The sequence below is a fragment of the Leptonychotes weddellii genome, chromosome 3, assembly GCF_054177405.1.
Source record: "Leptonychotes weddellii isolate Sample4059 chromosome 3, ASM5417740v2, whole genome shotgun sequence".
In the NCBI taxonomy this organism is placed as follows: Eukaryota; Metazoa; Chordata; class Mammalia; order Carnivora; family Phocidae; genus Leptonychotes; species Leptonychotes weddellii.
The window spans coordinates 92,732,463-92,759,810 of record NC_138371.1 but is presented as its reverse complement, the minus strand read 5'-3'; the positions used below and the strand labels follow the sequence as shown (position 1 = coordinate 92,759,810).

At 51.5% G+C, this 27,348-nt stretch overlaps 1 protein-coding gene across 1 annotated transcript in view; it reads right to left on the bottom strand.

Moving 5' to 3' along the window:
- STEAP3 (STEAP3 metalloreductase) overlaps positions 1-27,348 on the bottom strand; it is a 49,313-nt gene that overhangs the window by 18,322 nt on the left and 3,643 nt on the right. Inside the window, exon 2 of the mRNA XM_081814600.1 lies at positions 902-1,401. Within this exon, the coding sequence (XP_081670726.1) occupies positions 902-1,401 (500 nt within the window). The remainder of the gene's footprint in view (positions 1-901; positions 1,402-27,348) is intronic.

The following is a 27,348-nucleotide window of genomic DNA, read 5'->3' as shown; positions in this document are numbered from 1 at the left end:
CTGTACCTTTGCCGGTTGTTCCTGCAAACTGGGATGTCCTCCCCGCTCCCTGTCACCAGGAAGTGGGACCAGGCCAAAGCTGACCTTGAAGTCTTCCCTAGCCAGCCGCTAGCTCTGTTTCCTTCTAGGCCCTGCCACCCAGCCTTCATGCCCTGTTCCTTGCCTGTCCACATATGGGAGTCCTACAGCGCAGGCCACACGTAGGGCCTTCCAGGCGAGACCGCTGTGCACTCTCCCACAGGCTGGCACGGAGCTAAGCAGGTGAGGCATGTGGGCTGGACAAATTGGTGGAAGTTCTCACACACATAAAGCCTGACATCCTTCCTCCAGGCAAATGCAGGTGGCCCCTGGGCATTAAAAACGACCTTGTCGTCATAGGAGCCCCTCCTGCCAAGAACTGTATGCAGCTCTGGACATTTTCTGGAGCCATTTTCCACCCCCAGAAAAAAACCCACTATTGACTATTCTAGGAAACCAACTTAGTTCTTGGAAGTTCTTGGAATCCAAGCACTGAAGTTTGGGACCTGCCTGCTTCCTTGGGACCTGGCACATAAATGTGTTGCTTTCCTCTTTCTAAGTCCATTCTCAAAGCAGAGTCTCTCCTATTCTTGACTCCAGATAGTAAAAAGAAAGCCTCTTCCTCCTTGCCCCCTTGGAAATTGAGTTACCACAGAAGAAAGAACATGGATTTCAGATTCATATGAACTGGGTTCACATCCCAGCTCTCCAGCTGTGGGAGCTGGTATAAGTAAGTTCATTAACATCTCTGAGCCTCAGTTTCCCGCTCTGTAAAATGGAACTCTGCAGTGATGTGAGATGAGGCTGGCACACTGAGGGCCCGCAACAAAAATTAGCCATTTATATTTATTGTTTTGATGGCTGGTATGCCCCCAGCACCTACCTGCCTGTTCCCATCTCTTGGGCCGGACTGTAGGGTCCAAGCGGAGATGACATTGAAGGCCTTAACCACCGTGCAGGTGGGGAAGAGGGAAGCCAGGTACTCAGCATTGGACTCGCGGTGCCGGAGGTGCTCCTGCTCTGTGGGGTTGCTTACGTCCACGAGGATCTTGCCAGCCAGCTGGTCGCTGAGGCCACACAGTGAGGAGTAGTGCTCCCGGAACATGGCCACAAAGATGACGTCAGGGGAGTCCACTGCCTCCGCCTGGAAAGTCACTTGTGCCGCTGAGGGGAACAGCCCGGCTGTGCGTTTGGGGTTGCGGCTCCCCACCACCACGCTAAAGCCAGAGCCCACCAGGCGTGTGACCAGGGAGCGGGCAAAGTCCCCGCTGCCCAGGATGCCCACTTTGGGGCCTTCACTGGGGGTCTCGGCAAGGCTCCCATCGCTGTCCACCAGGTGGCGGCTGATCAGTGGCTTGTCCATCTCTCCTGACATTTGGGTGGCTGGAAGGAAAGCAGGAACTTGATCAGTGGAGAGCTCCCAGACTGTCCTCCATACCACCTTCCTCTTTCTTGTCCACTGTAACCACATGGTGGTCAAACATTCACCCAACAGAGCTCCATGGGTGTTAGCAGGTGCCAGCATAGGGGGATGGGCTGAGCGAGACCTAGCGCCTTCCCAAGGACAGCACAAAGTCAGGAAGATGGGGAAGGACCTCTGCCCTCCACCCTCTGTCCTGAATTATTTCCTTGGCATAAATGTGCAAATTTGCAAGAGTGCTGAGAAAGAAGTATATAGAACTTCTATGATGAGGGCACCTGGGTGGCTCAGTCGGTTAAGCATCTGCCTTTGGCTCAGGTCATGATCCCAAGGTCCTGGGATCGAGCCTTGCGTAGGGCTCCCTGCTCAGCGGGGAGTCTGCTGCTCCCTCTATCCCTCCCCTCTGCTCGTGATTGCTCTCTCTCAAATAAATAAATAAAATCTTAAAAAAAAAAAAGAATGCTCAAAAAAAAAACAAAACGCCAACTTCCATGATGAGTGCTATGCGGTGCCATACTTCTTTTCAAAGGAGTATGTGAGAGATGGAGGGATAGTGTTACTGTCTAGGAGTGACCCCGACCTCACCACTGCTGGGTGTTATCTGATTACCAGGAAGGGTGACATGTCCCTGTGCTTGTGTACATTTGCATTTTGGGAAGGTACCTCTGTGCTCTTCCTTGAGTAGATGATGAGCAGCTTGAAGGAGGGACCTCATCTTATTTGACTTCGGGTCTCACCATTTGTCCCAGGGCCTGGTACAGAGCTGGTGTTCAATGTCTGCTGAGTGAACAAATGAACACTGACATCTGCTCCCTAAGGGTAGGATTGGAGTGGAACGTGACAGTGAGTGGGACCCTGAGATTGCGTGGGTGCCCTGGGATCTCCTTTACTGAGCCTGACATATGAGTGGCCATGGTGGAAAATCTGGGCTTGGGCCAGGAATTCATAGTAAACTTGGGTGGGAAAAATTCTGCTGGCCTTGGCACCAGCTTCAAACTGAAATTTGCCATTTCCTTTGAGCATGAACGTGAGCAGCAGATCACAATAGTACTGGTAGTCAGTGCTGACCATATCCCAAGTTTAATTGTGAAAGAGTTCTTCAAATACTATCTAAACTTATCACTCACTTAAAATTATGACAGACAGGATAAATATATAATAAATTTATAAAGCAAATATTAACATATGTGAAGAGAGAAATAGATGGCAACACAATAATAATAGGGGACTTCACTACCCCACTCTCAACAATGGATGGATCATCCAGACAGAAAATCAGCACAGAATCGTTGGACTTGAACTATACTTGAGACCAAACAAACCTAACAGACATATACAGAACATCCCATCCAACAGCAGCAGAATACATGTTCTCCTCATGCATCCACAGAACATCGTCCAGGACAGATCACACATTAAGTAATAAAAGAAGTCCTACAAATTTAAGAAGACTGAAATCATAGGGGGTATCTTTTCTGACCACAATGGTATACAACTAGAAAATGGAAAAATTCACAAATATGTGGAAATTAAGTAATACACTCTTTTTTTTTTCTTTTCAAAATTTTATTTAAATTCTAGTGAGTCATCATACAGTGCAATATTGGATTCAGGAGTAGAATTCAGTGATTCATCACTTACATGCACCCAGTGCTCATCATAATAAGTGACTTCCTTAATGCCCATCAGCCATTTAGCCTATCCCCTACCCACCTCCCTCCATCACCCCACAGTTTGTTCTCTATCTTTAAGAGTCTCTTACGGTTTGTTTCCCTCTCTCCATTTCCGCCCTCCCCCCGTGTGTTCATGTTTTGTTTCTTAAATTCCACATATGAGTGAAATCATATGGTATTTGTCTTTCACTGACTGACTTATTTTGCTTAGCATAATACACTCTGGCTCCTAAAACAGACATATAGATCAGTGGGAACAGAATAGAAAACCCAGAAATGGACCCACAACTTTATGGTCAACTAATCTTCGACAAAGCAGGAAAGAATATCCAATGGCAAAAAAGACAGTCTCTTCACCAAATGGCATTGGGATAACTAGACAACAACATGCGGAAGAATGAAACTGGACCACTCTCTTACATCATACACAAAAATGAACTCAACATGGATGAAAGACCTAAATGTGAGACAGGAATCCATCAAAATCCTAGAGGAGAACACAGGCAGCAACATCTCTGATCTCAGCTAGAGCAACTTATTAGACACGTCACCAGAAGCAAGGGAAACAAAAGCAAAAATGAACTATTGGGACTTCATCAAGATAAAAGCTTCTGCACAGCAAAGGAAACAATCAATAAAACTAAAAGGCAACCTGTGGAATGGGAGAAGATATTTGCAAATGACATATCTGATAGAGGGTTAGTACCCCAAATCTATAAAGAACTTATCAAACTCAACACCCAAAAAAGTAATACACTCTTGGAGAACCAATGAGCCAAAGAAGAAATCAAAAGGGAAATCCAAAAAATCTTGAAACAAATGAAAATGGAAACTCAACATACCAAAACTTATGGGATGCAGCAAAAGCAGCTCTAAGAGGGATGTTTGTAGCTTAATGTGTACCTTACAAAAAAGGAAAAATCTCAAACAACCTACCTTTACACCTCAAGGAGCTAGAAAAAGAACAATTCCAAAGTTCTAGCAGAAGGAAGGAAATAACAAAGATCAGAGTAGAAATAATGAAATAGAGGCTAGAAAAACAATAGAAAAGATCAATGAAACTAAAACCTGGTTTTTTGAAAAGATAAACAAAATTGACAAAACTTTAGCTAGACTAAGAAAAAATAAGACTCCAAATAAAAAATGAAAGGTACATTACAACTGATACAACAGAAATACCAAAGGTCATAAGAGACTATTATGAACAATTATATGGCAACAAACTGGACAACCCAGAGGAAATGGATAAATTCCTAAAAACCTATAATCTACCAAGACTGAATCATGAAGAAATAGAAAATCTGAACAAGCCAATAATGAGTAAGGTGACTGAATCAGTAATAAGAAATCTTCCATCAAGCATTTCAAGAAGATTTAATGCTAGCCCTTCTCCAACTGTTCCAAAAAAGCAAAGAGGAAGGATCACTTTCAGGCTCATTTTATGAGGTTAGTGTTACCCTGATACCAAAGCCAGATAAGAACACTACAAGAAAAGAAAATTACAGGCCAATACCCTTGATGAACACAGATGAAAAAATCTTCAACAAACTACTAGGAAACTAAATTCAACAGCACATTAAAAGGATCCTATACCATGATCCACTGGGATTCATCCCTGGGACACAAAGATGGTTCAACATATGCAAACCAGTAAATAAATGTGATGCACATCAACAGAATGAGGGATAAAAATCATGTGATCATATCAACACATGGAAAAAAGCATTTGGCAAAATTAAACATCCTTTCATGATAAAAACTCAATACTGGTATTGAAGGAGTACACCTCCACATAATAAAGATCATATATGACAAGCCCACACCTAACATCATACTCAATGGTAAGAAGCTGAAAGCTTTTCCTTTTAGATCAGGAACAAGACGAGGATGCCCTTCTTGCCACTTCTATTCAACATAGTACAAGAGGTCTTAGCCAGAGCTGTTAGGCAAGAGAAAAAAGAAAAGGCATCTACCTTGGAAAGGAAGAAGTAAAATTTGTCTCTGTTTGCAGATGACATGATCTTACATATAAAAAACTCTAAAGACCCCACCAAAAAACCCTGTTAAAACTAAGAAACTAATTCAGTAAAGTTGCAGGATACAAAATCAACATAGAAAAATCAATTGTGTTTCTAAGTACTATCAATGAACTATCCAAAAAAGAAATTAAGAAGATAATCCCATTTACAATACCATTGAAAAGAATAAAATACTTAAAAATAAATTTAATCAAAAAGGTGAAATATCTGTATACTGAGAACTATGAAACACTGATGAAAGAAATTCAAGACACAAATAAATAGAAACGTATCCCATGTTCATGGATTGCAAGAATTAATGTTGTTAAAATGTCCATAGTACCCAAAGTGATCTATAGATTTAAGGCAATCTCTATCAAAATTCCAATGGCATTTTTCACAGATATAGAGAGAACATTCCTAAGATTTGTATGAAACTGCAGAAGACCCCAAATAGCTAAAGCAATCTTGAGCAAGAAGAACAAAACCGGAGGCATCACTTCCTGATTTCAAATTATATTACAGAGTTATAATAATCAGAACAGCATAGTACTGGCATAAAAACAGACACATAGATCAATGGAATGAAATAGAGTCCAGAAAGAAACCCATGCATATAAGGGCAACTAATCTTCAACAGAGGTGCCAAGAATACTCAACGGGGAAAGGACAGTCTCTTCAATAAATGGTGCTGAGAAAACTGGATGTACTCATGCAAAAGAATGAAATTGGACCTTTACCTTACACCATACACAAAAACCAACCCAAAATTGATTAAGGACTTACTCAAAAGGGATGTAAAACCTGAAACTGTAGAACTCCCAGAAGAAAACATGGGAAAAAGCTCCTTGTCATGGGTCTAGGCAATGATTTTTTTGTTTTTTTAAAGATTTTATTTATTTATTTGAGACAGAGAGAATGAGAGAGAGAGAACATATGAGAGGGGACAGGGTCAGAGGACGAAGCAGACTCCCTGCCTAGCAGGGAGCCCGATGCGGGACTCGATCCCAGGACTCCAGGATCATGACCTGAGCCGAAGGCAGTCACTTAACCGACTGAGCCACCCAGGCGCCCTTTTTGTTTGTTTTTTGATTGACACCAAAAGCACAGGCAACAAAATAAAGACAAATAAGTGGGACTACATCAAACTAAAAAGCTTTGGCACAGCAAATGAAACAATAAACAAAATGAAAAGGCCACCTATGGAATAGGACAAAATATTAGCAAACCATCTATCTAAAAAAGGATTGATTTCCAAAATACGTAAGGAACTCCTACAACTTATACAACTCAATAGTAAATAAAACAAGACAACCCCCCGCAAATAAATAATTCCATTAAAAAATGGGCAAAGGACCTGAGTAGATATTTTTCCAAAGACAACATACAAATGGCCAATAAGTATATGAAAAGATATTTAACATCACTAGTCATTAGAGAAATGTAAATCTAAACCACAATGATATATCTCCTCAAACCTGTTAGGATGACTATTATCAAAAAGACCAAAAAGTCAAAAGATAGTAAGTGTTGGAGAGGATGCAGAGAAAAGAGAACCATTGTGCACTGTTGGTGGGAATATAAATTGGTGCAGCTATTATAGAAAACAGCATGGAGGCTCCTCAGAATACTAGAAATAGAAATACGACATGATCCAGCAATTCGTCTTCTGAGTATGTATTCAAAGAAAATAGAATCACTATCTCAGGGACACCTGGGTGGCTCAGTTGGTTAGGCATCTGCCTTTGGTTCAGGTCATGATCCTAGGGTCCTGGGATCGAGTCCCGCATCAGGATCCTTGCTCAACCGGGAGCCTGCTTCTCCCTCTGCCTGCCACTCCTCCTGGTTGTGCGCTTTCTCTTTCTTTCTCTCTCTGACAAATGAAGTCTTTAAGAAAAAAAAAGAATCACTATCTCAAAGAGATATATATGTACCCCATGTTCACTACATCATCACTCACAGTAGACAAGATATGGAAACAATGGGAGAGTCCACTGGTGATGAATGGACAAAGGAAATGTGGTATATACACACAATGGAATATTATTCAACCTCCAAAAAAGAAGGAAATCCTGACAGCTGTGTCAACATGGATGAACCTGGAGGACATTATGTTATGTGAAATAAGCCAACACAGAACAACAAATAATGCATGATCTCACTTGTGTATCAAAACATCACATTGTACACCTTAAATATATATAGTTTTGTTAATCATACCTCAGTAAGGGTGAGGGAAAATTTAAAAAAATAAAACTATAGTAAATATTAGACCAGCCACTAGATGTTATTTAATGTATTCAAAAGAAGCATGCCTATTACTATGACACATTCAAAACATATTTTGGGAACTATGTTTCACTATAATTGGTCTCCTTTGTAACCCTATGTCATTTTGTGCATGTAGGAGCATTCTTCTTCTTTTTTTCAACTAACATCTTCTTTCTTGATATTAGAAGTGTTTATTATTATTATTATTACTGTCATTATTATTATTAGTTTCAGGGGTAGAATTTAGTGATTCATCAGTTGCATATAACACCCAAAGCTCTTTGCATCACATGCCCTCCTTAATGCCCATCACCCAGTTACCCCATCCCCCCACCCCACTCCCCTCCAGCAACCCTCAGTTTGTTTCCTAGAGTCTCTTATGGTTTGCCTTCCTCTCTGTTTTCATCTTATTTTTCCTTCCCTTCTCCTGTGTTCATCTGTTGTTTCTTAAATTCCATATATGAGTGAAATCATATGGTATTTGTCTGTCTCTGACTAATTTCACTTAACATAATACCCTCTACCTCCATCCACCTCCTTGCAAATAGCAAGATTTCATTCTTTTTTGATGGCTGAGTACTATTCCATTGTATATATATATATCACTATCACATCTTCTTTATCCATTCATCTGTGGCTGGACATCTGGGCTCTTTCCATAGTTTGGCTATTGTGAACATCGCTGCTATAAACATCGGGGGGCACGTACCCCTTCGGATCACTGTTTGTATCCTTTGGATAAATACCTAGTAGTGCAATTGTTGGATCATAGGGTAGCTCTATTTTTACCTTTTTTTTTTTTTTAAAGATTTTATTTATTTATTTGACAGAGAGAGAGACAGCGAGAGAGGGAACACAAGCAGGGGGAGTGGGAGAGGGAGAAGCAGCCTCCCCACAGAGCAGAGAGCCCGATGCAGGGCTCGATCCCAGGACCCTGGGATCATGACCTGAGCTGAAGGCAGATGCTTAATGACTGAGCCACCCCGGCGCCCCTCTATTTTTACCTTTTTGAGGAACCTCCATACTGTTTTCCAGAGTGGCTGTACCAGTCTGCATTCCCACCAACAGGGTAAGAGGGTTCTCCCCTTTCTGTGAGAGCATTATTCTGAGCAGAAGTCTAGAGGCCTCACCAGCCTATGGGTCCATGGGAGTCCTCGGCAGAGAAGGGGTAAGAAGCATTGCCACTCTGAGTGCAGCAGCTCAGAGAGGTTAAGGAACTTGCTCCAGGCAGCAAAGAGGATAATGGGGAAAGGAGAACAGGACGCAGGTCTACTAGCCTTTGCAGTGAGCTTCACCAAGAGTCTTATTGCCCAGACAGAGGACCTGTCCAGAGATGCCCAAGCGAGTGGCAGAGCTGGAGCCCTGTGGCTGAGAAGAGGGGGTCAGGGTCGAAGGGAATGCACTGACTGTCCATTCTAAGAGTCAGGGGACATGCGTTGTGGCCCCCACCCTGCTCCCATGGGACTCCACTGTACGCTCTGATGGGGACAGTCCCTCCCTGCAAAATGGGAGAGCGTTTTCTGTCTGGTTCTGGGGACAAGGATATTTTTTCCGAATGGTGATGAGCTAGCCTTTGCAGTTGTAAGCGGGGCTCCTGATGATCCCTTGAGTGCAGACTTGGAGTCGTGTGTCACCACGGAAGGCCAACCTCGGCACCCAACTCTGCCTGGGTTCTAATTCTGACTCTGCCACTCACTAGCTGTGACTGTGGGCCTGTCAGTGCCTCGGTCTCCCCAGCGATCCAAGGGAGACAATCACAGCACCTTCCTTAAGGCAAGGTTGTGGCAATAAATAAGTCAATATAAATGAAGCACCTAAAACCTAAAAGCCCTAAGATTAGAGAGTGACTGATCCTGGCTCGGCACTCGGTGGGTGTCGGTCGGTAATCGTAAGCAGATCCTGGAGCCAGCACTGTACCAGTAGCAGGGACAAGGCAAAGGAAGGATGCAGAAGCCCCTGCCAACCCCTCTCTAGCCCTGGGAGAGTGGGGAGAGTCAATGACAGGGGCTCTGCCGGTGGACTCGGGCTCCCAGGCCTGTGTGGGGGATTTGGGCCGAGGTGAATATAAACCCCTCCAGGAGGCCTCCAGCATTCCCTGTGGTCAGTCAAGGCTGAGACAGATGCACTGGGGCCTTCCCCTGTCCCTGCAACAGCCGCCTGAAGACACCAGTCCTGGGGTGAGGCTTGCCTTTATGGGGAGCGGGAGTGACGACCCTGAAGCCCCCAGATCATCTTCTCCACGTCTGCTAGCAATTCAGAGGGTCCCAAGTCGGTCCCTCCCGGCCAGAAGCGTCTCCTCTGCTCTCTCCTCCCAACGCTGGAGTAACTACCATGTGCTGAACAGTCTGAAGAGAATAAAGATGAGGAAGATGTGGCCCCCACTCTCGGATGGTTTACAATCGTGTGTGTGCGCATGTGTGGTGGGGGACGCGTTTGATAAGACGCACCCAGTCATGAGTGGACACAGAGCGACAGGGGATGGACACCACTTCCCAAGGGGAAGTCAGCTTCATGGCACGTGTGGCATTGTCTGGCTCTTGAAGAACCCCCCGTGGTTTACAACCTCACAGCAAACTGAACCAAAGTTGGTGACACCCAGACTTTGAATCTTGTCCACGTTGAACCCCAGACTGAGCAACCCAAGGTGGAGGTGGGGAGGACTTACGTGGGGCTGGCTCCCGAGGTTCTTTACTCAGAACCTGACTCGGTATTGCTTCCTTCGGGGGGCCAGGGTGGAGGCAGCTGCAGAATAGGGAAGCCTCGGGCAGGGGCTGGGGGAACTGGGGCTGGTGACCTGGCGGTGGGACATCGGAGTGTCGCTGAGCCTCTCTGGGTGGCTTCTCTGACCGAGCCGCTGCACCGAATCACCTGCGAGCCCCTCCCAGTGTATTAATGGTCCCACACTTAGGGGGCTGCTTTCAGTCGTAGGCCGCGTGGAAACTAAACACAAAACATCCCTAAGTGCTTCTTGCCACCAAGACTGGGTCCTCAGGACAGGAAAATGCCCGGTTGTAATGGTGCCTTGTGAGGCCTCCCACCCCAGGGGCAGCTCCCACCTCTACAAGTTCTGATGCAGGGACAGAGCCATCGGCAGGCCGGCTGCGGCGCTGGGGTCCAATCAGGGCGCTGCGTCGCTAGGGGCGATCCCTTTGTGCCTCAGTCCCCCTCCTTTAAAATGGGGGCACTACTTGTACTTTCCTCCAAGGGTTGCTCTGAGGATGAAATGAGTTAATGGGTGCAAGAGCTCAGAGCCGAGTTTTCCGACCGATGCGTGTGCTTGCGTGTACACGTGCGTGTACGTGTACGTGTGTATGTACCGTTCGCTGAGGGGGCTTCGGGGGCTTCACGGGCCGCGGTTGCCTCCCCAAATTCTGCCCTCCCAGTGCCCAGCACAGGGTCTGCTGCCGGCGTGAAGGCCAGAGAAGGGAGAGCAGGTGGTACAAGTCCTAGAGGCCTGGGGCGGGCGGGGGCGGGGCGGGGGGTGGGTTGGGGGGGATGGGCAGAGGAGCGCCTGTCGCCTGTCCACGTGGCCCTAAGATTAGAGAGTGACTGATCCTGGCTGGGCCCTGGCTCCCTGGTGGTTCTATTTACAGAGCTGGGGGAAGGAGGAGGGAGGGGATCAAATTACAGCCGGAGTGGGGGTGGCAGGCTGGGGCTTGCCCGCTGCGAGCTGCCCACCTGCCCCACCCCCGTCCCCCCGCCCAAGCTGAGGACAAAACGGCTTTGAGGCTCCGTTGAGCAGGAACTGGCACACACCACAGGCCCCAGTCCTCTCTGGGTGTTTGCCCAGGCTTGCCTGGTCCCTCCCACTTCCCGGCAAGGTCATGACATAGGCTATGTTTGTGGCTGGGAGCCATGTGGGGCCCAGTGGCCGGCCTGCCCGCTCCCGCCGCGCTCCCGCCTGCTCTCAGGCAGCCACTAATGGTGGCCAGTCACGCCACGGACAGCCTGACAGCTTCTTCTGCGAGGGCAGCGACAACCTTTCAGACTCACGTGGCCAGGGCAGTCCCCGTCCATGGAGGGGTCAGGGTGGGTCACATGTGGTGGCGGGGGTGGGGTGGCTGGCTGTGGCACCTTGCAGCTGGATGGAGGAGTGGTGGCTTGTGGGTCAGCTGGGGTGCCTTCCACCCCTCCCACGCAGAGGTTGACTTGCGCTAACATTTCTGGCCCCAGCTGGCCCCAGGGACTGAGAGAGGACTATGGCACAGCTCTTATCCTCAAGAGGTAACTTTGTTTAGGTTTTATCTAGTCAGTAAAATTAAATTGGGGAGGGGGGGAGACACATTCCTATTACCGCTATTTTTACTTATAAGTTAAATATATTTAAAATGTCCTAATTTGTGGTGTATAATATTATACACAGGATAAACCATTATGTTAACATAAATGTCAATGTAGATAAATGTAAAAGGATAAGGCTTAAGCTTTATAGAAGCTCTAAGTGTTCTTCTTGGCCCCAGGGAATGATCCTTTACAATCCCTGGGAGGTCCATACCCATCCTGGAGACTTGAGCCCAAAGGGACCAATATCTGCCCAGCTTCCCTCCTGGGGCAGTTGGGAGCCACACGCACCCGGGGCATTGCTCGGTGGCTGGGGACTTCTCTGAGAATCCTCGCCTGGTGGCTCCTGTGCTCACTGAGCTGCTTTACCCTCCTGTCAACCTTGGCAAGGCAGAGACTGCCACGATCGGTTGCATGGTTGTTAACTCTGCAATCCAGCCCTGTGCTGGGCACATCAGAGAAGTTTCATGCATATTTCTGAATGAAGGCAAACATCCTGGATCTCACAGCTTCAAAACTTACTCTGCTTATCCTTGGGGACCAAAAATCCTTCCAAAATGTAGTGCATATTTCAAGAGAAGCAGTCAGATCCTCACTGAGAACCCTGGCATCACCCTGAACTGCAAGAGGGGATGTCCTTGGGTCTTGTCCTTGTTTTTATAAAACCGTTTTATAAGTTTACAGGTTTAAATCCTCCCTCATTGTCAGGACATTGATCACAGCTCTCTCTCTGCCTGCTTGCCTCTTAAAGCCTTCCCAGGTCCTGCTGTGGACAAGAAATACAGGCCACACACCACTGAGAAAGCACAAAGACAGCCCACAGAGTGGGAGAAGAATTTTGCAAATCATTTATCTAATAAGGGGCTTGCTCTCAAATATATGAAGAACTCTTACAACTCAGTACTAAAAAGACATATAACTTATATAAACATGGGCAAAGGATTTGAATCGAAGTTTTCCCAAGAAGATACACAAATCGTCACGAAGAACACACAAAGATGCTCAACGTCATGAGTCCCCAGGGAAACACAAATTAAAACCATGACATGCCACTTCACACTCACTTGGACGGCTTAATCAACAAAGGCAGACATAGTAAGTGTTGTTGAGGATGTAGACACATTGGAACCCACATCCAGTGTTGGCATAACAACAAAATAAAATGTGTACCCACTGTGGAAGAGTCTGGAAGTTCCTCACAAGGTGGGACAGAGAGTTGCTATATGACACAGTGATTCCACTCCTAGTTAAACACCCAGGAGAACTGAAAGCACACTGTCCACACAAAAATGTGTACACCAAAATTCCTGGTAGCATTATTCGTAACACATCAAATGTATAGACAACCCAATGTCCACCGGCTGGAGAACGGAGAAACCAAACGTACTCTAGCCACACAACAGAGCATCATTCAGCAACAAAGAGCAAGGAAGCACAGCTACGGGGCCACAACACCCTGAGTCTTGGAACCACTATGCTAAATGAAGGAAGCCAGTCACAAAAGGCCACATGCTGTATGACTCCATTTATATGAAATGCCTACAAGAAGCAAGTCTACAGAGATAGAAAGTAGATTAGCGGTTGCCCTGAAGGGGGCTGGGGTGGGGGGGAGTGGAAAGAGTTCATTGGCACAGGGTTTCTTTTCGGAGGTGATGGCACGATTCTAAAATGGACTGTGGCTGGGCGCCTGGGTGGCTCAGTCGGTTAAGCGTCTGCCTTCAGCTCAGGTCATGATCCCAGGGTCCTGGGATTGAGCCCTGCATCGGGCTCCCTGCTCACCGGGGAGCCTGCTTCTCCCTCTCCCACTCCCCCTGCTTGTGTTCCCTCTCTCGCTGTATTTCTCTCTGCCAAACAAATAAATAAAATCTTAAAAAAAAAAAAAAAAAAAGGAAGTTGAGATAGCACAGCCTGATGTGTGTTACTGATGTGTGTGAACGAGAGAAAACTTGCTCTGGGTGAGAGTCCAAGGCCTCCTCATGACCTTAGAGCATGGATTCCGTGACGTCAGTGCTGGCGGCTCTAATTTATTCCCTGGTTGTTTCCCATATATCTGAGTTTCTAAGCCCCACGACCTCTAGAAAAGTGAGTTGTGTAGTCAACACTATTAATAACTGTTGTAGGGGAGATGGTACCATGGGCTAGTCTTCTGGTTTCTGAGTGGACCTGCAGCTTTTGCTCACGAAGCTCCTGCCCTGTGCTCCATCCCATGCAAGCAGACAGCCACTGAGGACCACAGTGCACGGCACGCAAGGAAGGTTGCTGAGGTCTGAGGCCCACCCATCCAGCTCCCGGGATGGGTCAATGAACAAGGCAGATGCGTTCCAATGAGAGGGGTTAAGGAAGCATCATCTGCTACTCTGGCAAATGGCAGAGGGTTTATATCAGGACACGCAGCTGGAAACTAGCACATAGCCGCCAATCTGCTAGCATTAGGTTGGATTCGTTCCCCGTTCCCCACCAAACGCATCCCCTCCTTAATGAGGCAGAGGATCAGCCCCAGGGAGCCATCATGGTCACTGGGAGCTTGTCCGGCTAGGCTAGCCTAGCTCCTCTGAGTGCAGCCATCAGAATGTGGGCTCAGGAAACATCTGGATATTCCAGACTTACTCAGGTTCAATCGCCGTGGTAAACTGCAAGGCAGGCCAGCGAGAACACAGGCTTGGAGGCAGCTGGGGTTCGATTTCAGTCCTACCACTTATTAGCGGGGTGGCCTCGGCAGGTCACTTTACCTCTCTGAGCCTCGGTTTCCTTCTCTGTACTACAGAGTAACGTTACCTACTTAAAGGAGACATAGTAAGGATTATACGGGATCAGCAAAGTGCCACGATCTGTGCCTGTTAAATTCACTCCCTTTTCATTTTGTTCCTCTCTGTCTAGGATTTTTAAAGACCTTTGTCTGTGTAAAGGAGAAATAGATGCACCTAAATCAATACATGGCATTCTCTGCTGAATGGAAAAATTTACTCTGAAATATTCTTAAAAATGTGCTTGGAGATAATGGCCTGGAGGTATGCACACATTTCCCACCAAGGCAGTTGCAGGGAGGGACCTGCGGCTCTTTGGGGTTTGGGGAGTGGAAAGAAGAGGGGGCGGCAGAACAGGGAGAGGCTGCTGGTCAGGAGTGGGGCACCAGGGTGGTCTGGGACTGGGCAGTGGGCCCCCTGAGCTCTCTGAGGACTGCTAGTCCCAACATCCAGCTCCCTACAAGGGACGGTCCTCATGCCACGGGTGTCCCCAGGCCACCCTTCCTCAACAGGACCCCCAGCTCCTGGATCAAACCCGCACCAGCTGCCGATCTGCCTCCACAGCCCCAGGAGCAGCCCCTTCCCCACTGGCAGCATTGCTGTCTGTCCCGTCTGTCTCCTCCCTGGACTCTAAGCTCCTGAGGCATGGGAACTGAGTCAAACTCACTTCTGTTAGCCGGCACTTAGCCCAGCGCCAGACACGTATCTGGTCAAACCTGAGTCTCACCAGGGTCATCTGGAGGGCTTGTTAAAACATATTGTTGGGCTCCCTCCCCACAATTTCTGCTGTTGCTGCTCCCTGGACCACACTTTGAAACTACAGGAGATGCTCGCAAAAGGTGCTGTGTGAGGGGTGAACCACTCCAGATTCGACTTTTTTCCTGGGTTTTTACAGTCAGACCCAGCTCTCTGCCTGCCTGCTCTGTAAGTCCTCCCTGCCCTCCGGGACCCCTAGTATCAGTGCTCTCTCCCCATGCTCCTCTCAGCCCTGGGGTCAGGTGCACGTGCCCCATCCCTGCATACCCCTTGGCTGCCCAGAGCTGGGTCCTTCCGGGGAGAAGGGGGTCAGGGCCATGGCAACATTGCTCCCTGAGCCAGTGAGGCAAACTCTCCATGAGGTGCTCCCATGGACCCTCCCCTCCCACATGTGGGTCACCAGGTCCACTGCAGGCTGAGGGAAAAGAGGGGGGCAGCACTGGGCTGTCCCCACACAGATTCTGGGGGCCCGGGAGTCCCCAACACCCTGACTGGGGACATCTTCCAGGAGGACTGAGTTTCCTGGATGGCCAAGAATTCAGATGGCCTGACTCGGCATCCGGGGCTCTTCCACTACCACAAGCTGACAGCGAGGCCAGGAAGAAGTGTTCACTGGACCAGTTCATTACCACCCACCGCCAGCACGGAGGCAGGATGGTCAGTGCTGGTTAGGAGCGGGAAGGGTGAAGTCCCCATGGTCAGCACCAAGGCCAGCGGCTTGAAGCTGGGAAGATGCTCAAGCCCTTAGGGTCCTCATGCTGCACAACCCCAGGGGGCACCATCCACATTGTAATCCACGTGAATAGTAACCTCTGGAGTTGTGCAGTGCACACCCTGTGCAGTGTTATGCAATAGCTGGTCCTACCAATCCTGGAAAATTTCCTCATTTGATATTCCCTGAATACCTACTATGTACCCAGTAGGTATTCTGGCAGGTAGCCAGAAGATGGTCTATCCTCTCGGGGCTCTTTGGGGAAAGGCCAGCTACAGCCTGCGGTGAGGAGAAGAGCGCTTGCACGAGGGCATGCCCAGGCGCTGTGGGACCCAGGGAGTGGCTTATCTCTGCCCAGTGAGGTCAGGGTGCTGGCGTGTGGGGGCAGCCAGCTCCCTATGGGCTGGTTAATCCAGCCAGGCTGGAGGCTATCAGGCGGCGGCAGCTGAATCTGCAGTCTCAGCGTCTGGGCTTGGGTGCCTTCTTGCTTTCCAGGGACACCTGGAACCGCAAAGCCTGGGGCCAGATGGGTCTTGTGGGCTGTGGCGGCCCCTGAACCCCCTCCCCTTGCCATGGTGTAGGTTTGCAGAATCAGGGATCAGAGCCCCCTATTCCTGGGCAGAAGGAGGTGTGGAGGCAGGGAAAGGGGCAGAAGCAGCCAAGACAAACCAGGGCAGCCCCAGGGTCTTTTGCCAAGGAACTCAGCCTGCCTCACTGGCCTGGTTCCTGGGCCTGGTTGGGGATGCATGCTTCCCCTGCTTTGCCCAGCCGTTGGGCCGCTTTTTCAAAGAAGCCTCTGAGAGGCCCTCCCAGGCCCTGTGCAGCATCTTCCCCTGGGCTCCGAGGGACACTGGAAGTCAGCCTCCACTCTCCAAATGCTCTGTGTGGGTAGGGTCCTGCACTGACTTCCCACCCACCCACCATAGGCTGGCTCCATGCAGACCTCTGACTTTTACAAGAATCCCTGAGAGCTCAAAAGGCTGGTCCAGGCAGCCCTGGGAGACCTGATTTCCTCCAGGACCCTTAAAACAGAGAGGATCTCACACTCCGGGCCTCACTTTGCATTTGACATGTGACCATTGACTGCACAGGCTGGTTTGCTTTTCCATCTATACGGTCCACTTCGTACTCATTTCTGTGTCTCTAGCACCTATCCTGGGGCCTGGCACCGATTAGGTGCTCAATTAATGTTTGTGGCTTGAACGACTTAACCTAACCGCTAGTTTCTGTGCCTAAGGGCAGAGCGTACTTAGGACTCCTGGCTGTTCTCCTCGGAACCCAATGGGCCCTCTTACAGTCAGTGGTGATTAAATACTACCAGGACTTTCTAATCCCTACCACAGCCCGATCATGTTGTTAGACCTGGCCAGGCATTTCACTATTTGATACATTTAATCACACAGAAGACTTATGCACAGATGAGTTTAAACACTGAAAATGAACAGAAAAACACAGAGACTCGTGCAGCTCTGGCCAAAGTGGAAAATCAAACACCAGCTGTGAGGCCTATCAAGGTACAGCCTGGTATGTGAGTACCCAAGGAAGAGGGCTTCCGGAATGCTGGGTCAATGACTCCAGGGCCTGTGGACTTCTGAGCCTGAGGGGGGGGGGCGGGGCGCGGCTGGGGTTTGCGGGGAAGAACCATTCAAAATGGTCTGCCCAGTCTCCATGAGGCAGGGGTGTCCAGGGGCAAGCGAGGCCCTGTTGTGGCCTCCCCACTCAGACCGCATGCTTTTTTTCTGCTCTGGATACAGATGTAATCTTTTTGCCTGGAAAGCCCCCTTCCCTCCAAATGACAAAATTCAAGGTCCAGCAGAAAGGCTGGATTTTCTGTGAAGCCCTCACATTACTTCCTCTTCGAGACAGAATTAACACCCCCTCTCTGGTCCTCTTGATTCCGCGGCACAGGTACCAGGATGGGACCAGCATATGATGGTGCGTACTTTCCCTTAGAGGTCCAAGGGGTGGATGGTGGTGAGGTCCCTGACCCCCCTAGTCTCCATCACCCCACCCCAGGTGCTAATGTTGACATTAAAACTAATACCCTTTGATATAAATAATTTACATTTCCCAGGCAGGTCAAAGGAATAACAGCTTCTGTAAAACCTTTCCCGTTGTGTGAATCTGAAAGAAACAAACCAAGTAAAAAGCAGGCTACTTGCTATGCAAAGAGAAGCAGCTTAAGAGAACTCCCCTAGTTCCCCCTTCTCTCCACATGACTGCCCCGAAAGCCCCATCATGTAGAAATTCCGGGCCTCCCCGGGGCTGTGAGGTCTGCCCTCCTACAGGGGCAGCTGGGCAGTCACATGCCAGCATCTAGCCAGGGCCTGACAGGTGGCACATCCGCAATCATGGAAAAGCAGTCACGGGGAGGCGTGGCCAGACTCACACTATGGAGATCCTGACCTTGGACTTGCACACTCGGGGTGTGGCCTGTGGAAGGCTATCGTTCCTTCCATTTTACAGATGAGAAAACTGAGGTCCAGTTAGGACTTCCACAAGGTCCCAAGGTTGGCTCTGGCCCTAGTCCCATCCGGTTCCAGCATTCCAGCTGCCTCCAGGGTGGTGAGGGCGGGCAGCTCGTTGCTGTGGGAATGAGTAATAGCTGGTCACCTGGTCACATGCGGCTCTGGGGTGGTCTGCTCTCTTCTGCCCAGCTTTCCCTCTGCCCTGCTGAGCCGCCCAGACTCAGACTTTCCAGCCTCTTATTCTCAGCTATTTCTGCAAATCCAGGGCCGCCCCCTCTCTCTGGCTGAGGGTCTAGTGGGCAGAGGAAGGCTCCACCTGAGTCTGCGCACCTGGCCCTCCGATCCCTCACGGCTGACCTGAGGAGGGACAGGACAGAGGATGCCAGTCTCAAATCAGGGTTTAAAAGCTGGTTTACAGCCACACACATCTTAATTGGTGCATTTCTATTTTCTCTGTGGGCATTTTTCCTTTCTGATGGACTCTTACAAACATTTTACTGTTATATTTCTTGTAATACTGCCTGGAATCGTTATTTAGACATCATAAAAAAATCATTATATTTTTAAAAGAAAGGCTGAGAATTCCTTTGCGAGAGAGCACGCAAAGCTCGGGCACACACACACACAAACACACACACACAAGCCGATCCACACGCAAGTACACATACGTGCAAGTTTAGCGTGACAGAAGAGGGAGGTCTGTCACTACACCGCTTTGCAAAATAGAAGTGAATGAATAATTTATAGGGCTCTTTACAAACATCTAGATTTCTTAATCATTCTAGAAAAATCCGGTTCAATTACTTACAGCAGCAGGTCTGTGCTAAACCAACCCAGAAATGGTTCCCAATAAGTAAAATTTACAATTCCCAATGGGCCAGCCTTCCACAGGCCTGCATTGTAAACATTAACACCTTTTTTTTTTAATACACCAGAACCCACAAAGCCATTGCTCCCACTAACCAGAGGCCCCATGTGCGATAAATCCTCGAACGCTTTACTTTGCAAAAGGTTCCCGACTTAATGTACAGATGATCATATTTCCCACTTTACTTTGGCAAGAACTCCATTTCACTGCGCTCTTTGTGGCCAGTTACAAATTAGGGGCGCCTGCACGGAGGCCGCGAAGCTCTAATACTTCGGACTCCCCGAGATGCTGGGGCACACGGAAGCCGGCCGGGGGTTGGCGGCGCTGGTGGGAGAGGCGCACGTGCCACCCGTGCCGCCGTGGATCTGTGCCCTCCCCAGACTTACCGACGGCAGGCTGCTGTGACATCTGGCCCACGCCAGCGTCTGAAGCCTGAGTCCCTTGACAAGCCCACCGTGATCCTGGCCACCGCTTCTTGCTCAGGTCTCCCTCTGATGAATGGGCACCCCGACTTTGTCTTTGAAGTCGGGGCTCAGGCTGCCCCTCCGAGGGGAGGGACCCGCCAGGCTACTGCCCGCGCAGCCTACACTCCAGCTCCCGGCCACAGGCATGGGCTCCTGGACCGGGAGTGGTGACTGAGGCTCGGTTACGGAGTGCACTACGAGAGAGCTGCGCCGCCTGGTACTTCCTGTTCGGGGAGGAAATCTCACCAGTGATAATGAGTGGCTCCGACTCAAGTGTCCTGCCTCAGGAACAGCAAAACCCAGGATGCATAAAGCGAATAAATGTCATCCAGGGCGGGGTGGAGGCTGCCTGCCCACGTGTGTGTTTGTGTGTGTGTGTGAGAGAGAGAGAAAGAGAGAGAGGGAGGTGCGTTTACTCTTCGGGTTACAAAGCCAAATATAATGGCTGCAGAAAGTGGCAATTTATCAGTCGCTGTGGGGGTGATTTATTGCAATTGCCGTGGCTGTCATCGGCCTCGTGATCATTTTCTCAGCGTTTCTGTGCCAACAAAGGCTCCATGGTCGTCTGTATTTGCTGGTCGGTGCCCACAGTGGGGAGAAGGACCGACAGAAGGACCCGCAGACAGAAGACAGCACTGTCACAAGGGCGAAGCCTGGATGGGCGTGTGCCTGCCTGCTGCCGACACTTTTTCTAGGGACCCTGGAGGCCACCCTGGCAGCCCAAAGGGAGCCCAGAGGTTTGGAGGCTTTTTTTTATCATCGAAGTTAATTATACCATGTCCAGTCTTAGGATAAGTATATTCAACTGCTTTCAACTTGTTTGAAAACTGGTGATCTTGGAAAATGGTAGTTTTGAGTAACCTGTTCATTTTGAGAACCAGAATACACACCACCGGGCTCTGGGCGGGTTCACTCTGTTATTACAAGTAGCAGAACAGGGCGGGCACGGTCGTCTGACCGCTGAGCCCGTCCATGTCCTGTCTCTTGGGCCAGAAAGAGACCTCCTGCGGGCAGGGGTAGTCTTGAATCCCCCGAGTGTGCACAGCCGGGTGTGACCTTGCTCAGATGCCTTTCCTTCTCTGCTCTGATGATCCAGTTAAACAGTGAACGTGAAAGCCCCCTGAACCACATCTTCGGACTGCTGGGGTTCACACGTTGCCTGTGCTTTGCTGTGGAACACTCACTGGACCACTGCTCTCCTGGAATCTTCTTCCTCTGCTGCCTGCTGGTACTTTGTACGGTCACTCAGCTTCCCGATGAGACTGTAGGCTCCCCAAGGGCAGGGACCTGGTGCCCTGTAGCCCTATGCATCCTCAGAGCCCGGCTCATGGTATGCTGCTCCCTGGGAGGCCCGTAGGTGCCTGTGGGGCCCATGAGGGCTCAGGTAGTGCTCTCAAACAGTAGCGAACACAGGATCCCGGGCGAGCTTAGGCTGCAGGTTTCAGGGAGCCCCAGCGCCCCTGATTCAGTAACTGGGACAGGCTCGGCATTCTCTGTCCTCATCATGGCTTCTGGAGGGTCTCCCATGCCCTTGGAGAAGCTGTACTGTCAGGACTTCACTCTTTCTTTCTTTTTTAAAGATTTTATTTATTCATTTGTCAGAGAGAGAGCGCACAAGCAGGGGGAGTGGCAGACAGAGGGAGAGGGAGAAGCAGGCTCCCCGCCGAGGAGGGGGCCCGACGCGGGGCTCCATCCCAGGACCCTGGGATCACGACCTGAGCCGAAGGCAGACGCCCAACCGACTGAGCCACCCAGGCGTCCCAGGACCTCACCCTTTCTTATCAAAGTGATCCCTCCAGGTGTGAGTGGACGGGGGCACGCCCATGTCCAGGTCGGCTGTGATCCCCCATGTCCTGGGGTTTTCGGCGAGCCCTCAGCTGTGCCCTGAGCTCCCCCTCTCCCTTCGTCGGACACAGCCATGCTAGACCAGAACATTCCAGAAGAACTGTAGCAAAGGTTACAGGAGGACAGACAGGCCCAACAGGCAACACACAACAGATCATTGTCAGCCCTCCAAGCCAGGAACACCTGGAGGGCAGGGCTTTCCTGGATAGAAGTCCCCAACCCCCAACATAATCCTTGGCTGCCCCGCCCAGCACAGGCTCGCTTCCTTCCCTTCCAGTTCCGGGCACCACCTTCTTTCTGGCCAGCCTGAAGCCATCTGCGCGGACCAACCACAGGGGGCCTTGCCCCACCTCTCGTCGGGGCTGATTCACTGGACAGTGGGGACTGGCTCCCCCACCCTGCCCCACCGTGGCCCATGTACAGGCCTGGCTGGTCACGCAGCCCCAGCAAAGGCCCCTCGCAAAGGCCACCCTAGCGATGCGGCAGGTCACCCTATCTTGGCGCAGACTGCACCCGTAGGACCCATGTCACAGCCAACACCCTCCCGCTGTGTGCCCTGAATGATTCACCTTCAGAGAGACCCTCACCCCGACTGCTGGGCATGCTGGCACCTCCCGAGCCCACCCTCCCCACAGCCTGACGGCCCTACCACAAACACACGTTACAGTCAAGGGTCATCCAGCACAGAACCCCGCACCCCGGCTTTGGGAGACCTGCTGTCCCCCCGGGGAACGGAGACCGCCCCATTCACCAGTCCCCAAATGCCTTTACATTTCCCTGGGATTGAGTTTATCATCTTGGGGCTGTATCTTTTACAGTTTAATCTCCTAATCCGATAGCTCTGGAAGGTTTAAGAATGTGTTGGCTTACATCCCACCTAGCTCCCAAGATGCGGGAGAGAGAGAGGTAGGAAGAAGTTACTGCCTGATCGCAGGACGGTTAGCATCCACCTGTTGCACGTTCTGCCAGGTGCTGATTGTGAAGAGCTGTGTAAGTAACTCTCCAGGGACCTCGTTCCGCATCTGAGGGGAAGGGAAACCTTCTGCCCTGGGATGAAGTGATGAGCAGTCCCCGATCCCGCCCCGACAGCCCGCTCAGCCTGAGCCGGCTCTGAATCCCATTAGCCGTGGGGCCTGGGCCTCAGTGCTGCTGAATCCCCTCACTTCTATGCAGAAATAAGTGGAGGCTGCGGGTGTTTTGCAGGGTTGAAAATGACAATGGATACTCATCCCACCAGAAGCGGGACTCCGTCTTGAGTGCCTGGCACCCAGCTGGTTCTCAGGAAATGCTTGTTGAATGAATAAATGAGGCAGAATTTGGACAAGCATGTATAGTTAGTGGTTAGGAGCCCCAAGCTCAATGGGATGAATGGATTGAAGCCTCGTGTTTCCTCGAGAAAGTTATATGGTTGGGAGTACAATATTATCTACCTCCTAAGAGAGTTGAAGGTTCAAATGTGCGCTCAGATATAACGCGCTCGGCCCAGGGCCTGGCATGTGGGGAACTGAACGTTCAGGGATGATGACTGTCATTTCAGGTGTGATCCAAGAGGTGCCCATGGCATGCCAAGGACGTGAAGGGCGGATGTGCAGAGGTCTGGGTAGGCTGGGCGGCTGCAGAGGGCAGCCGGAGGAGGTGAGAATTCTGTAGTCGAATGTTTGAAAACCACCTAGAGTGGCCCATCCCCACCCCTCCTTTCCTCCCCTCTCCAAGTTCCGTAACCCCCACAGCCTCCTGGATTGGGGCGGGGCTGGCAAGGACAGAATATGAGTGGAAAAAAGAGGCACACACCCCTCCAGCCCCCAGGAGGGATGAAAAGAGCCAGCTTGACCTTAGGTCTTAATAACTGCTTAAAAAGGCAAGCTTCCTTGTTTTAAATCCAGAGGCCCATTCTCGGTCCAGGTAATAAAAAACAATTTCATGGCAGGCTCATCGATGCAGCTTGGCCCGCCCCGCCAAGGAAGTCATGGCCACTATATTGGTGGTGGTGGGGGGGGGGGTGGGCGGGAAGGGGTAGATCCAGCCATAGGGAGCCCGCACATCACTGCATTGCCTGCTTCCCTGGCCCTTCCCAACGTGCCTGAAAATCACCCCGGCCACTGAGGTGTTCTTTTGCAGGCTGGCCAGGGAATGAAGCAGGAGCACAGACTTTTCTCCCAGTCTGGAAGGCACTGGCCAGGACAACAAGCTGGGAGCCTGGAGGCCTGGGCCCGTGGCCAGCTCTGCAACAGAGAAGAAGCCACTCTCTGGGCCTTAGCCACCTTCTCTAGGGAACTGAGGGGCTTGGACTAGAAGAGCAATGAGCCTTGAAGGTCCCCAGCCGATTAACGCTCAAATCCCGGGGGGAAGTGAGAGGGCTCTGAGATTTAATTTATTGCACTCCTAAAACTCAGCACTTCACACAACTAATCCCCCAGGCAGGTATTACTGTCACTGTTACATAGAGATATCAGGTGCAGTGTCCTCAGCGAGGTTTTACAGATGAAGAAGCGAGTGCAGAGAGTTGAGGACTTGGCCAAGGTCACATGGGAAAGAGCTGAGCTTCCAGCTCGGTTCCGGGGGACTGTGAAGCCAGGGGCTCTCACCTACTGTCAGGCAGCTCCACTGCACAGGGGCGCAGCTTTGCACTATGGTCATTAACTTTCACTTTTTAATTACCTGGAGCCCTGCCCAATACTCTGATAAGCGCAAGGAGGGAAGGGCCACGAGGCAAGGACAGGAAATATGAACTGGAGAGCAATTTACCTGTTTGGCATCTCTAGGCTGGAGAGGGCACACCTGTGGTCCTAGAGTGCCCACAGGTCCCGGGGAAGTCAGCGGGCTTGGGACTGGCTGTCCCGCCCTCTAGTGAACGGGTGGCCTGGGCTGAGCTCCCTGCCGACTCTGAGGCCAGCGTCACCCCATGCCGACTCCTAGGTTGCCTGGCTGAGCCCACCTGCCCATCATTCAAGGCCTCCTTCAGGGAACCTTTGTACCCCAGTGATGCCCCCTGCCCCACTAAGGCCATTTATCCATCAGACGATGATCAAGCACCTGCTCCAAGCCGCCCTCCCACCACCCCTCCCCCCGATCCCCGACGGCCAGGAGGGATAGCGACAGGCACAGAGATGAGTAAGACAGTCCTCCAGGTGCTCCCGGCTGGGTGCAGGGGGGGTTCATGCTGACTCAGATTCAGTCAGCCGTGGGGAGGACCTAGGCATCTGTATTTTTAACAAACCATGCAGGTGACTGAAGGGACACACCCAGGTGAGACCCTTTGGTCTTGTGGATATCCTGGACCCCAGCACTGCCTTTGCTGGGCTGCCACTTCTGAGAACATGCCCTGTCTGTCCCACTAGCAGGCCCCCCTGGGCTGCCAAGTCGGATAAATCTGGGTACAAATCCCTCTTTCGGCAACTTGCTACCTGTGTATCTTTGCCAAATACCCATGCTTTCTGAGGCTCAGTTTCCCCATCTGTAACGAGATGATAGGGGTGCCTTCCTGCCCTGAGGATTAACTGGGACAGTGTGTGCAAAGCAAGCTGCCTGGCACAGATAAATGCACAATAAATGTCTGCTATTAGTTATATCATCACTGCACTCCGATGGACAGAAATACTTCCCTGGAGCTATTTCCAGAACCCCACTTCTGGAGCCTGTTTCAGACGTGGCCCTGGACACCTGACAGGCCTTTCGGTGCCCTCTGCCAGGGCTCCAGCAGGACTTGCCCGCATTTTCTCCCTGGTTTCGGCCTCTTGGCCCCCAAAACGACATTAGCTCAGTACCTTCCCCTTCATCTACCGAGTGCCCAAAGTTCCAACCACACCCCTGTGGGCAACCTTGCCCCCAGATTTCGGGGAAATGGTCAGGAGGGTTTTCGGGGAAATGGTCAGAGCTCGGAGGGCAGGGGCGGGCAATGGTCAGCCTGGCCTCTTCCAGTTCAAGGTCGGGCGCCCCCGCCCTTGTCGCCGGCTCTGCTGGGGCGGCGAAACGGCTCAGAGGCCTGACGGTAAGGTCCCGCCCTCCCCGGAGACCGGCCGGCCGGAGCCTCGGGGACCCGGGACCCGTGCCCTCGGCGGCTCCGCAAGGCTGCAGCCTGGGTCGGGACGCCCGCTCTCCCTAGTCCCGCCCCGCGCGGGGCGCCCCCGGCCCTGCCTCCCCGCCCCGCGCACGCGGCCGGCGTCCCCGGGGAAGGCAGGCGCGCAGAGTGGGGGACCGGGGATCCGGGTTCTCTGCCGCTGGGCGCACGTGGCTCGGTCCCCGCGGCCCGGGTCGCCTGCAGACGCGTGGCGGCGCCGGGCCTCAGATCGGCGGCGGCGCGGGGCGCAGCGGGGTAGCCGCCGGGGGTCCCGGTGGGGGTCCCGGGCGGGGCGCAGCCCACAGCCCCGCGGGGACGCGGCGGAGGGGTCACTCACCAATCCGGCTCGCCGCTCGGAGCCGCGGCGGCGGCTGAAGGTCCGCGTTGGAGGCGGTGGCCCGGCCCCGAGGCTCCTCCTCTCCCCGCGCCCCGCCCGCCCGCGGGGACAGACCTGAGGCGGAGGTGGCCGCCCGCCAGCTCGCTGCTGCTTATCCGCCTCGGCCACCTCCCCGGGGACCACAATCGGGGAGCTGCAGGGTCGCCCATCCCCGCCTAGCCCTGCAGCCCCGGCGACCGCCGACCGCCGACCCTCCGCCCCCGGCCCGACGTTCAGAGCCAGCCCGCCCACTTCCTGATCTGCGTCCCCTCCTCCCTGCCGGGGCTAAAGTGTGCAGAACTCCGGGCCGCCACTTAGCCAGGACAGTGAGGGCGTGGAGGCCAGGGCGACTTCCTTAATCAGAGGGACGCCTCAGATCCACTGCCATTTTGTAACCGAGGGTGACGGTCGGTCAGGTTTGCACACAGGTTAAGAGGCCGAGGTGTCGGACTGGATACTGATTCCTTCCTTCCTGCCGCTGAAGCAGCAGGCAACTGAGGCCCCTTCTCAGCAAGGCAGCCTCCAAGGCACTGTGGTCCTGGTACTTTTCTGTCCCTTGTCCACGCATAGGGTAGACCTTTGATCCTTTCCCATATCCTCAGGTTTCAAGGCCTGGAAGCTGGTGGGGGGCGCTTGGGAGGAGCTGCTGGGGACAATTTGCCTTCCTGTCTAGACTTCTGAGGCCCCCACACACTCCCCTGCCCCTGAGAAGGGTGGCCCCCAACACTGCCTGCTGCCCTCCCTTGCCCCATGTGGGTGGGGTCACAGCACAGCAGGGAGGAGGCTCTAAAGTGAGAATATGCTGGGGGTGTCTTTCTAGAGGTGTGTGCACCCATCTGAAGCCCTGTCTCACCTATAACCTCACAGCAGGTGCTGCTGACTTATTCCCCTTCCTTTACAGGTGAGGAGGTGGGGGCTCTGGTTAAGTGGGCCACCCTTGGCATTAAGGTCCCTCATCTCCTGGGAGACTGATTGGGGTAGACCCTTGGGACTCCATCTAGGAAATGCCTGGGGGGCATATTCCACCAGCCCCTGATGAGGAGCTTTAGATTATTCCAGGGAGCCCTAATGGGCAGGGGAGATAAGCCCTAGGGAGTGGTTATCTGAGCCCTGAGGCCAGACTCAGGGGACTGGGCCCTACAAATGGACCCCAAAGAGCACAGTAGGGGGTGAGGAGGCAGAGTTCCGACCTTCCCCATGGTGGTGGGAATGCTGCTGTGAAGCGCCTCTTCTCCCCACTCCCACCCCCGCCACCCTGAGATCTGCCCTTGAGCACCTGCGCTTGCTCACTTCCACAGGTTTCCTCCTGCCTAGAACACACCCTCTGTCCCCAGCTCTCTGCTGCCAGGCCCCAAGGCCCAGATCCTCTCCTGCTTC